The sequence below is a fragment of the Hoplias malabaricus genome, chromosome Y (genome assembly GCF_029633855.1).
Source record: "Hoplias malabaricus isolate fHopMal1 chromosome Y, fHopMal1.hap1, whole genome shotgun sequence".
NCBI classification, from domain to species: Eukaryota; Metazoa; Chordata; class Actinopteri; order Characiformes; family Erythrinidae; genus Hoplias; species Hoplias malabaricus.
Genome location: NC_089820.1, coordinates 2,905,283 through 2,919,157, shown reverse-complemented (window position 1 = coordinate 2,919,157; position 13,875 = coordinate 2,905,283). Strand labels below are relative to the sequence as shown.

Sequence of the window (13,875 nt, the reverse complement as noted above, 5' to 3'; positions counted from 1 at the left end):
CTGTCACCCTTAGCAACGGATCCATTATACGCACCTGTTTCCAATATCTCATTAACCCCTCTACTTATACTCCCCTCACACAGAGATTCACTTTGTCTTTTTTTAATCTAGATTTTGGACTTTGTTTTGGAACAGTTTGCCTGTTTTTCTCTGATTCCTGTCCTTGGTTTTTGAACTCTTTGCTTTGCCCTTGACTCTGCTTTTTGGATTTGTGTTATTAAAGCTTACATATGGATTCTACCAACTTGTCAGCCTCAGCCCCATTACACAGTCACTCGAAGTGGGAGTCGAACCCACAACCTCCACGTCCCTGAAGCTGTGTGACAGACACGACCTGCAGCACCACCTTTTTCTGAAAATGTCTAAAGACTGGTTAACTTTTGATGATCCTAATTTATTACATTCTGTTATGTTTATCAATGTAAAATAAGAGATAATTACTGGCGTATGTTCTTGTCTTTGACAAATAGAGCAACCCATATATAACAGTCGGGGTTACCAAAATGTATTTGAATAGCCTGTGCTAAGAAATCCTTAGTGGGCTCTTATTAGAACCCTGTGGAACACCTTGCTTCTGATTTGAAATAAATGAAAATAACGTGAAAATAAAAATTTTTCCAAAAGCACGCAGTGGCGTCTAGTGTCAAATAAACAGAGCAGCGCCAGAAGAAACACAACGCAGCAAAACAAACAAAAATCAATAGCACGTCAACAGACTGTTCACTTCCAGAAAAATCTGATTGGAAGGTGTATTAAATCATTTATTAAAAATAATGGTTATGTGGTGTCTCTCAACATTATTAATAAAATTATTATTATGTATTAACATTATTATAAGAATGTTGTAGTTGCTCTTGTTCCTGTGATTTGCTCTGAATATATTCGTGATGAAAATCTCAGCGAACACGTGGTCAAATATCGTGCTTCGTGATACGTAAACTATAACATTTCTGCACATTTAATGCGACCGCTTTCACTTGCTGAATGCATGTATTATATTGGGAAAACGTGGCCGAAATGTTTGCAGAAGTTATGCCATATTTTATTTTTGTATTTTCCCCGTAAATAAGTGTATATCTATAAGTGTAGCCTAATGTTTTAGACAAGTGGCTTATCTAGTGGCCATACATTTCTGACTGTGTTGTGGGTGGATCTGTAGTTACAGTTTCTTTGTGACGCTATGGCTCCGTACAACACCACGCGAGACATTACTTTACGGGAATGAATGAATGAATAAACGAATCAGTTATTTAATGTTTGTTAATTTCATAACCTGTTTTCAGAAATCAACAAGTCATTTTGGAGTGTACACAATTTTGCGTATCACTAAATAAGCTTTATATATATATTTAATATTATATTATTAGCTTGTTAATATGTTCTTTTGCACGAGGCCGGTTACATTGTATCCAGCTCTAAACAGCGTCTCTCCTGCTGGTCAGTGAACGGGTCGGTGGCGCGGTGTGTCTTTGGGTGGCCTGGCCTCGAGTCAAAGGAAGCGCGTTGTACAATGGACACTGGGAGCGTTCGCGCCTCCTGCATATAAAAGCGCGCGGTTTCGAGAGACACTGAACTTGACAGCTCTGCTCTGCCTCCCTCTCAGATGTGCCTGAAGGATCAGAGGGATTCTTCAGAGGCTGGAGGATGACAAGAGGTCATCAAAGGCCAGCTGGACGCTTTAAAAGCGCTGTCCAGGGCCATGAGCACATAACACAGCAAGAGAGCAGAAGAGCAGAGAGGAGCTCCATCCACGTCCTCCTACAAATCTGCAAATCCTGAACATACTGAGCTTATTAAAGTAGTAATGGCGCTGCTCTTGGCGATGGTCGTTGCTTTATCAGGCCTCGGCTGCATGGGGCTTCAGCACACAGGGCCTTCTAGTGAAAGGTACAGTGTTGCAGCGCATCATCCCAGCAGCTACCCGTTCTACATGATGCAGCTCTACAGAGATTTCAAGTCTGTGGACACAGCGAAGAAGCGCAAAGCAGCCATCACCACAGCAGCTCTGCATCAGTCAGACTCCGTGCTCAGTCTCGTTGCCAAAGGTAAGAACTTGTGTAATATAACATTCATTCTCTACAGATAACAAGCTGTTACAGTGGACACAGTGATTGCTGCTGTCACAGATTTATTTGGATTTAAGCGTTTAAACATATAACCAGAAGCGATTTTATTTGCGTTAATAAGTGGGGTGTAGTATTTAATATTTGTTCCCTGTGAAGGATGTTCAAAATATCTCACTAAATGTATCACTTGGCCAGGACAGTCCCGGTATATGACTTCGACTGGAGATAAGGGCATAACGTCAGAACGACTGGGCTTATTATTATTATTATTATTGTACAGTTATATATATATATATATATATATATATGTACTTTATATACAATAAAGAATCCCCTAACCTATGCATATCTGAATAATTTGAACATATTTAATGAAATTAATCGTGTCTTACATTCTATTATAGAAATGCATAGACATTTTTTTCTACTGTTCCAAATTATTTATTAACCTCGCTATTTAAAAGCTAAGGAAATTTCCGAAACCTTCTCTTCTTTTGGGTCCTAATTGCTGATGATGACTACAAGAGCGCTGATCGAGGTTCAGGCCGGTGGCACTTGTGGCTCGCATCATTTCAGGCTTCATTTTCGGGCTCACGTCTGATCCTCCCCTTTTACAACTCGGCGGTGTCAGTGCTTATTCCACTTAAAAGAGTTTCTCCGTTTTATGTGAGCTAGTGTGTGAGTGTGTGTGTGGGTGTGAGTGTGTGTATTAGCCCATCAGACGTCTGTTACAAAGGGACCCTCAATACACATCCCCCCCTCCTCTCCCACTTTCCCCAGAGTCTGTTGACATCTGGCTGCAGTGCTTTACTCTGGCAGAACCTGTAGACCATTACAGCTATGTTTATTGCGCTTATCTTGGTTTCTGCTGTGACCACGTTGATTCACCTTAATGGTTTTAATTGACCTGTTTATGCCCCGCCCACCAACACGTTCTTTCGTAGCTACTGTTCTGAGGTGAGGGAAAAATGTATTCAGCTTACACTGTGACTGTATTCAACCTTCAGAAGGAACTCCACTGGCCCTCTAAAGGCTCGCCAAGTAATTTAGAATCAACAAAAAGCCTGAAAAGACTGACTTTTCTTAACTACACGATTGTATTCGTAGATCAAACCCTCCCCCAGTTTCATCCCAATATGAGGATGATTTCTCCTCTTCTTCCCCTCTTAACATGCAATATAAATGACACAACTGAATGCAAAGGTAAAACAGTGAAGTACAGTACTTTCCTGGTTCTAATGACGACCTGTAACTGATATCACAAATTAAAAGTTCTAGGACAGTTCACAGCCATTTTCAGAGTGCCTCTTATTCAGAGATTATTAAATAGAAATGAAATATCCCATGCTTTTCCTCCCTCATTGCCTGCAGAGGAAATGCCCCAGGCCTCCAGTGGAATGCTCTTGGCTGAAAAACTTCTCACTGAATTCTCTCTTAAAGGATCGTCTAAGAAAATGCATACCACATGGCAACCTATTCTTTCATGTTTTCATGTTTTGACACAGTGTCTACAGGGCTAATCACATAGAAACATACCTAACGCTTTGTGTTCTATATATATATATATATATATATATATATATATATATATATATATATATATATATATATATATATATATTTTTTTTTTTCCTCCCACAGTCCAAAAAAGACAGACATTGATAGGTGGACTGGTGACTCAAAATTGTCCATAGGTGTGAATGTGTGAGTGAATGTGTGAGTGTACGTCACCCTGTGAAGGACTGGTGCCCCCTCCTTCCACGATGTGATCCCACCTTGCACCCGGTGATTCCGAGTGGGCTCCTGACCCACCGCAACCCTGAATTGGATAAGTAGTTACAGATAATGAATGAATGAATGAATGAATATATATATATACATGAAAAAAGGGATAAATTAATAAAATGGGATACTCTGGATGCACATACGTTTAAACTCATCTTACACAATGTCAGGCATGGGCTAGAAGGTTGTGGAGCAGTGGGAAACTGCATAAAACAGAACCTCTTGTGGCTAAATGCCAAGATATCCTCACAATGTGTCAATATCTAGTCTTTCTAGAAGAAGTAAAGCAGGTGTGAACATACCTATATACATACTGTAACATGTAGCTACAGTATTATACTTTACAAGTAATTGTAGATCAGTATTGGTGTTGTGTATTTGACTTAAATGTGTGTGTGTGTGTATTTCAGCAGGTGTAGGTTTTTGTTTTTTGTTTCTGTGTAACTAAGGTAAAATATAATGGAAAACTGAAAATGTATTAATATATTAGACAAAAAAATGTCATCAGGGTGAATGAGCTCAGGGCGGATCAACCCTAGTGGGTTATATCAGGAATGTTACTTAGCAGTGTCCTTATTCACTTCAAGTCATTATAGTGTTTGCTCAGTTAAAAATATAGTTCCTTAATTTTGTGCTTTATAATATCCCAAAGCATACTTTAGATACAAAGTAATATGTTAGCACCAAGCTAACACACTAACCACATGCTAACATCCTAGTCATAATACTCTGCAATTCAGCTTCATCCAGTGAATACTGTAGAGATGAATGAGTTTAAGAAAATATGCAATTGTTAACTTTCCAATAAATACTAGAGTTATGATTTAAATAAACACTAATTTCCTTGTATTTGAGGCTTGAATGCTAATAGTAGCTTATCAAAATTTCAGTTCACAGGCTCTTTTGTTACATTAAATTCATTAGCTCATTGTCTGTAACCACTTATCCAGTTCAGGATCATTGTGGGTCCAGAGCCTACCTGGAATCATTAGGCGCAAAGTAAGAGCACACCCTGGAGGTGGCACCAGTCCTTCACAGGGAGACACACACAAACCCACGCCTACGGACACATTTGAGTTGCCAATCCACCTACCAACCAGAGGCGATTGCTCTAAGACTGCAAGGGAAGTTCAGCTTCCCCTAAAATGTCAAAAAATAAGTGATCAAATATATACTGTTGTGTGTACATGTCATTGAATAAATATGCACTACAACGCGCTCAACTTTTGTTCAGAATCAGCTTCTTATCACTGGTAAAGACGCGGCTTTCCTCTCAATCATTCCCGCAGCTTCATAGTGCTTTAAACAGTGAGAACGCTGAGCATCCACAGAGTTCAACAGCAAAGCAGCGAAGTGCAGCTTCATCGTTGGATAAATGCTGGGCTTTGTCCCGCCCATCGGGGCAGTGGGCTGGCCTCGGCTGGCCCGGACGCTCAGCTTCTGCATGATGATTGAATGATCTGTCTGAGGCTGAATCCCTTTTTGATTGACAGCTAAATGAGCGAATCAGCGATCCTTTGGTGTAAAGATCCGTGGGAGCATTACATTTTCATTCTGTTCTGAGTTGAACCAGAGACTTTCTTAAACCTCTTAGCGGCATTTTCTTTGTTAAAGCGACAAATCGAGCTTCTATTTCTGGTGGGTTTTTTGTAGCTGGTTGTGTTTGGAGACTGACTTCTATCACACTTTCTGACTTCTATCGCAGTTTCTGTCCAGCGGGTGCTGCTGAGCCCCTCCACCGTCACAAAGCACTCACAGGCGGACACACTTCACATGAGCCAAGGCCGTTTAAGCAGCCTAGCTCCGCTGGCCATTGAGAGGACACTAGTCAAGTCCCTGGAAAAGACGCCTTGTTGGTACGACAGGGTCACAGATCATTTTCTTGAAAAGGAACGGAGGGTAGAATTTACGTATAAATAAACCGACACATTTTATGATGTAGGCCGAAATTGAGCTTCCCCTCCTTGAAAGACCAGCATCCGCCACTGAAAGAAACGTATGTTTTTGGACCATGGGAGGAAACCAGAACAATCACACGTGGACAACACACCAAACTCCTCACAGACAGTCACCCAGAGCGGGATTTGAACCCACAACCTCCAGGTCCCTGGAGCTGTGTGACAGTGACACTACCTGCTGTGCCACTGTGCTGCTCTTCTGATAGTTGAACATACAGGTTTTTTTTGTCTCTGATGCTTATATGTCCCCTCTTTTCCAGACTGTCATCAGGTTGGTGAGAGATGGTCCATCACTTTTGACATGTCCTCCCTTTCGTCAAGTGAAAAAATTCAGCTTTGTGAGCTTCGCATCCGCTTGCCGGCATTTGTTGCATCCAGGCGTGCCGTCGTCGATCTCTACCATTCTACCATAGACGAGGCCTGTGAGCCAGGCACTGGACCTTGCCATGAACAGCGCATCTTTCTTGGCAGCATCAAGCCTGCACCTATGACCTCCTCCTCTTCCTGGAGGGTTTTCAATGTGACAGCTCTGCTCACACAATGGCAGCAGAGAGAAAGTACCCACACATTTTCCAGTGAGGACACAATATTCAGTCGGAACCAGGAAGATACTGGGGAGGGCAGTGGAGGAGATGGAGCTGACTCTTTACCCATTAGGTACAGCAATGGACGGTGGCGCAAGGTTCGACATCCCACCACTAACAGGGTCATGGTGGTAGTGTTTTCCAAGAGTTTGCAAGCCCAGGGTCATACGAGCACTCCTACCTTAATCCGCACCGTGGAACACTCCAAATATGTCATCCTGCAGCGCCCTGGTGACATCACCCAGAACCGTCGACACAAGCGAAACAGGCTAGAAGTAGACCACATTCGACCAGTGCTAGGAGAGGTCATGACTGCGCCTCCAACTGAGTCTGTGCAGAGGCCCCTGTGCAAGCGAGTAGACATGTGGGTGGACTTTGACCAGATTGGCTGGAATGAATGGATTGTCCACCCTAAGCGCTACAATGCATTCCGTTGCGAAGGGGAGTGTCCTATTCCACTGGACGAGTCCTTCAAACCCACCAACCATGCCTACATGCAGGTAAGGCACAAGTGTTTTGTAGACTCTGTAAGTACAGGTATGAAATATTGGAACCTCCACCCCCCACCACCACCACATTTGCAGCACTCTGAGCACCACACTGAATCCACACCAAAAAAATGATGTGTATACATGCCATACTGTAGCCTTCTGTGATTTCACAGTCCCTCTCCAGCACTTCTTACTTGAGCATTATGTTTTGTTGTTTAATGTTTGCGCATGTACCCCATGTTCCAGTAAATTTAAACTATTATAACAAAAATACCATAGCATTTACAGTGTGTTATATGTAGAATAAAAGTATGCCATTTTATATAAGGGGGGAATTTAGCAGCCACCAACTGTGTTATCGGCAGTCAGTTCTGGAACCAGTCCCCTGCAGATACAGAGAAGAGACTCTATAAACATCAAATAGCATGTTAAAAAAAGTTATGCTGCAGTGAAACTATACATAGTAATGTAAGCTAGAATGTAGGTTTGTATTCATTTGAAGGCAGGTATTAGAGTAACGTAACTGAAAGTGGACAGTAGGAATTTAAAAGTAACATTTGTATTTATTGTTCCTTACAGAGTCTGCTGAAGCTATATCATCCGGAGAGGGTCACATGTCCATCCTGCGTTCCAACTCGCCTCAGCTCACTCTCCATGCTTTATTATGAGGGCGATGATGTGGTCCTGCGCCACCATGAGGACATGATTGTAGAGGAGTGTGGATGTCACTGAGAGGAGCTACTGAAAGACTTATGTTACTTCATTTCCCACCTCTATTCAGACAACACTTCCACTGTCCACCTGTTTTCTGACCACCCCCCCCTGCTTTAGGACTGTGTTGTGATTAATACTGACATTAATTCTGCCCATTCTAGAGCAGGAGGGTGTGTATCCAAAAAGGTAGAAAAAAATGTAGCCAGTTAGTATGTCATAATTATGAGAAACGTTCTCATTATTATGATTTCTTATCTACAATGTTTTATTAGAATCTACTAATATCTCGTTACTACTATTACACTAATAATAAAGACTTTGGTTCACACAATAATGAAAAAGATAGGATCTCATTATTGAAAGATATCAATTTATAATAATTAAGATATTCTATGTCATAATTGGCCACATGTGGATACATACATTAATTTAATATTCAGACTACTTCATCTCCTGGGGTTTTCTCAGGAATTTCTTAGTATGATTTGTTGGAATACGAGTTGCCAATGATATCCTGAAAATGTTAGTTGAACAATGTTGTGTTACCTATATATGTCAAGTTTGTAAAAGCACTCTGTTTTGGTGGATCCAAAACAAGGGCTGCTATGAGTCTCCTGCCAGAATTGAAATATTTAATATTTTATTGTAACTTACAGTCATGTGCAAACTTTGGGAACCCTTGGGCAAATGACACGTTCAGGTAATTTTCTGAGAAAATAAACATAATTGGTGGGGCTATTTTGTTTATACATAACTGAATTGGGGTATTCAAACCTGTGTATGTGACTGTATGTTGTTAGATGTATTGTATGTTTCGGATTTAGAAAAATCTGTGGTGATTGTACAAAATGTATATAGTATGTTTTCAATAAAAATATGTATTTTTAATATTAAACTGTGCATATTGTAATATGTGAAGTGTTTCATGGCTATTATAAAAAGACATTATATATTTTATATTTGTATAAAAGCAAAAGATTAAATACATTTTTGTATTTTTGCCTACTAGTACCTTATTTGTATAAAACAGTAATTTGCATATTTTTTATATGAAACATTCCTTAATTAAGCTGAAATTTCTGTACTGAGCCAATAAGATAAAAGCAATAATCTCCAGCTCCAGAGCAAATGGTTGTGTTTATAGGCGGAGTTTGGGGTTAGTGTTAATGATTAAATAAAATTAATAAAAATGAATGAACAAATTTTTGTACTTTGTTCATATGGTAGAGTGATGTTAATATCTAGTTGCTTGAACTTTGTGCAGAGGTGAATATATTCATTCATTCATTCATTATCTGTAAGCGCTTATCCAGTTCAGGGTCGCGGTGGGTCCAGAGCCTACCTGGAATCATTGGGCGCAATACACCCTGGAGGGGGCAGGTGAATATATGTAAACTTTTATTATAGGATGGTGTAAAATAAAAGAACATAATACAAAAACCTAAGTAAAGGTATGAAAATGTATGAAAATGTACTCTTCATTCTTAAAAATAAAGTTGCTACCAAGGGTTTTGAGCAATGTTGTAGACGAACAATTTTTGGTTCCATAAAGAACCATTACTGTTTAAGAAATGTGTGAGTGTGAAGAAATTTAAAGGTTTAAAAATCCATCACTTCCATCTTAAGATCCATCTTAAGGATCTTTCCCCATTTAAACAAATTAGCAAAAATGGTCCTTTATGGAACCAAAAATTGTTCTTCAATGGCATCGCTCAAAGAACCCTTTGTGGCAACATTATTGTTGAGTGTTGGGGGTACCACAACAGAAACAGAAAAGAGTTTCAGTGCCACTAATATTGGGTGATATTATATATCCACTGCCCACATAAAAACATGTCCATTTTTGCTGATTTTTTGTTTACTACATCATTTGAACACAGCAGTTCTCCTACACATCATGTGAAATTTTCATAATGAATGACCCAATAAAAACGCTCCAAAATTAATTAGAATAAAATGTTTTTTACATTTTTACACCTCCATTGAAAGTTAAGGTTTTTTTCATCACCCTGGGAGATGTTTTTAACTGGACAGCGAAGGTATGCTTTATGCACTATTGTATATCAGCCATTTTTTTTTGTCTACTTTGTGGACAGTAACATGAGTTGACTTCTTTCCATTAGCATAACTGACCAATGTCTCTCCACTGACAAACCAGAAACATCTGGGTTTTCTGATTTTACAGGTTCCAAGGTCTAGATGTGTTTATATGTGTAATTATCACTTTTTCCATAGGATTGTACGATTTTGCCCATATTTTAAATGTGGGGAAAAGTTTTGGGAAGCCATTTGGAGTATGTGAAGATTATATAGTATTAAGTTATATGCGTAAATGGACCAAATGAGAGAAAGAATCCCAGACATTTGGAAAATAGAAACAACAAGATGCCTGTGCCTGGAAATGCTCTAGCTATATGTCTGCTAAGTCTGACTGGTTGACACATGTTGATTTGACCTTTTAAATCATTCAGTTGGGGCCTGGTCTCAGGTCAGTATACACTTCCCTCCAGTTTACCTGCCTGTTTCTGTTGAAGTTTCTGTTGAACGCTGATTCTTTTTGGTCTTCCGGAATCTGTTATCAAAGTTGGAAGGTTTACAGGCAAATAAATCAATGTTCATCTCCGGGCCTGATGGGGTAAAAAAAAAACAATACTGACAGAACTCACAGTGTTAAGACAACATGATACTTTAAAACATTTGAGATTTTCTAGAGGGCTGTGGTATTAGTAACTGTGCAATATAAAACACTTGTAGAGCAGAAGGATGATACTTCCATTTTTATTTTCATTGACCAAACACAACATGTTTCAATAAGTATTTAAGAAATAAATTCTTGCCTTTATGATACATTTGTATATTGCTATGAGTAACATGGCTACCCTTCAGCCAGCAAAGGAGTAAAGAACTTCCTGTTCGAATCGAAGAACCGAAGGTGCTTGTGGAAACCTTTAATACTACATTGGTTTATTAGTTTATTATTATTAGTTTAATTTTACATTTCTGTAACCCGAGAGGTCTTAGAAATGGGTCAAAATTAAGCGAAGAAACTCAATATAGCCGTGTAAATGTGCATATATTAGATATTATTCCATTTATCTACAAACCGGATTCCAAAAATGTTGGGACACTAAACAAATTGTGAATAAAAACTGAATGCAATGATGTGGAGATGGCAAATGTCAATATTTTATTTGTAATAGAACATAGATGACAGATCAAAAGTTTAATCTGAGTAAATGTAACATTTTAAAGGAAAAATATGTTGATTCACAATTTCACAGTGTCAACAAATCCCAAAAAAGTTGGGACAAGTAGCAATAAGTGGCTGGAAAAAGGAAATTGAGCAAATAACAAACAGCTGGAAGACCAATTAACACTAATTAGGTCAATTGACAACATGATTGGGAATAAAAAGAGCTTCTCAGAGTGTCAGTGTCTCTCTAAAGCCAACATGGTAAGAGGATCACCAAGTCCACCATTGTTGGGCAGAAAGATAGTGCAGCGATACCAGAATGGTGTTACCCAGCATAAAATAGCAAAGACTTTGAAGTTATCATCATCAACCGTGCATAACATCATCAAAAGATTCAGAGAATCTGGAACAATTGCTGTGTGTAAGGGTCAACGCCGTAAAACTCTACTGGATGCTCGTGAACTCCGGGCCCTTAAACATCACTGCACCTCAAACAGGAACGCCACTGTCAAGGAAATAACAGAATAGGCTCAGGAATACTTCCAGAAAGCATTGTCAGTGAACACAATCCACCGTGCCATCCGCCGTCGCCAGCTGAAACTCTACAGTGCAAAGAGGAAGCCACTTCTAAGCAAGCCCCACAAGCTCAGACGTTGGCACTGGGCCAGGGGTCTTTTAAAATGAAGTGTGGCAAAATGGAACACTGTTCTGTGGTCAGATGAGTCACGATTTGAAGTTCTTTATGGAACACTGGGACGCCATGTCATCCGGACCAGAGAGGACAAGGATAACACAAGGTGTTATCAACGCTCCGTTCAGAAGCCTGCATCACTGATGGTATGGGGTTGCATGAGTGCTTGTGGCATGGGCAGCTTGCATGTCTGGAAAGGCACCATTAATGCAGAGAACTATGTTCAGGTTCTAGAACAACATATGCTCCCATCTAGACGTCATCTCTTTCAGGGAAGACCCTGCATTTTTCAACAAGATAATGCCAGACCACATTCTGCAGCAATCACAACATCATGGCTACGTAGGAGAAGGATCCGGGGACTGAAATGGCAGCCTGCAGTCCAGATCTTTCACCTGTAGAGAACATTTGGTGCATCATAAAGAGGAAGGTGCGACAAAGAAGGCCCAAGACGATTGAACAGTTAGAGGCCTGTATTAGACATGAGTGGGAGAGCGTTCCTATTTCTAAACTTGAGAAACTGGTCTCCTCTGTCCCCAGACGTCTGAGTGTTGTAAGAAGAAGGGGGGATGCCACACAGTGGTAAAAAATGGCCTTGTCCCAACTTTTTGGGGATTTGTTGACGCCATGAAATTTTGAAACAACATATTTTTCCCTTAAAATGATACATTCTTTCAGTTAAATAAAATATTAGATGTTGGCACCTCCATATCATTGCATTCAGTTTTTATTCACAATTTGTTTAGTGTCCCAACGTTTTTGGAATCTGGTTTGTACTTCTATTTATATATTATTTATCACATCTCCTTTACTAGGAGCAAACACCTTTAACATAGCATGGAGAAGGTGAAAAATTCCAGAACCTTTATCAAACCCAAATAGAAAAAGGTGTTTAGAAGACATTATCCTCCTCCTCAAAAAAAAAAAGTCCAGTTTGAGCTGTTTATTTTAGTGTCTGAATGAATGGTTTAGTGCAGACATATTGACTAAGTCTTCAAGACAAAAGAGGAGGAGACATTTGTTGATTTGTGGGTGGGTGGATGGGTGTGGTATTGGGGGATTTGGGGGTGTTACTAGTATTTGAAGGATGGGTGGTATCAGGAGGTGTGTAAACTGCCACATTGTAGAAAGAGGTTATTACTAGAATTGGGTGGTCTAGGGACTGGTTGCTTCAGAAGGTGACAAACAGAAGCCACACTGTGAAATGAACATCACACATGGTTCTGTGTCTTGCTGTTTGTGTAAAAATCAATTAAATGTAAGGGGGAAGCAGCTTGGTTTCAGCAAATGAGACAATAAATGGTCTTTTGGTATATTTCATTTTCATTTTCATAAGACATTTTCCTTTAGACAATGTTCAGAAGGTAAATCTCACAATACATTTGTGAACTGTAGATCTAAACAGCAAATGTTGGAATCAGAATCTTACAATATTGGCATAAGTTCTTTTTACACTGTACAAATTCCAAAGGGGAACTCCACAGATGTTTCAAATTTACTTCATAATTAAGTAATAAATTCTCTGCAAAACTACTGCATCATAGTCATTTAATTTGAAAAGTGCTGCTCTGGATTGATTTATTTGCTGAGGTAGATCTATTTACATTGATTGATTACATCTATTTACAACCTGGGTTCGGTCATGAATGTTCCTCGCTACTAAATATTTCACAGTCAGCCGACATTGGTATTATAACAAAGTGGAAGCAGTTGGGAATAACAGCTACTCAACCACGTAAAATGACATGGCGGGGACTGTGGGTGCTGAGGCACATAGTGCGAAGCGGTCTCCAACTTTCTGCAGAGTCATTTGCTACAGCTCTCCAAACTTCATGTGTCCTTCAGATTGTCTCAAGAATAGTGCATAGAGAGCTTCGCGGAATGGGTTTCCTTGGACGAGCAGCTACCTCCAAGTCTTATATCACCAAGTGCATTACAAACCATCAGATGCAGCGGTGTAAAGCACACCGCCACTGGAGTCTAGAGCAGTGGAGATGTGTTCTCTGGAGTGACGAGTCACACTTCTATGTCTGGCAATCTGATGGACAAGTCTGGGTTTGGCAGCTGCTATAAGAATGGTACTTGTCAGAGTGCCTAGAGGAAAGTTTGGTGGAGGGGGGGATTATGGTGTGGGGTTGTTTTTCAGGAGTTGGACTCTGCCCCCTAGCTCCAGTGACAGGAACTGTTAATGCTTCAGGATACAAAGAGATTTTGGAGAATTTCATGCTTCCAACTTTGTGGAAAAAGTTTAAGGATGATCCCTTAATGTTCCAATATGACTGCACATCAGTGCACAAAGCAAGGTCCATAAAGACATGGATGAGCAAGTTTGGTGTGGAAGAACTTGACTGGTCCCAACCCGACCGAACACCTTTGGGATGAACTAGAGTTGA

At 39.9% G+C, this 13,875-nt stretch overlaps 1 protein-coding gene across 1 annotated transcript; it reads left to right on the top strand.

Annotated features, from left to right (window-relative positions):
• Nucleotides 1-1,804: 1,804 nt before the first annotated feature.
• LOC136679729 (nodal homolog) lies at nucleotides 1,805-7,616 on the top strand. Its single transcript, XM_066658396.1, has 3 exons — nucleotides 1,805-2,045; nucleotides 6,070-6,893; nucleotides 7,464-7,616. Exons 1-3 carry the CDS (start codon nucleotides 1,805-1,807, stop codon nucleotides 7,614-7,616), a joined length of 1,218 nt encoding a protein of 405 aa, XP_066514493.1.
• The last annotated feature ends 6,259 nt before the right edge of the window (nucleotides 7,617-13,875 follow it).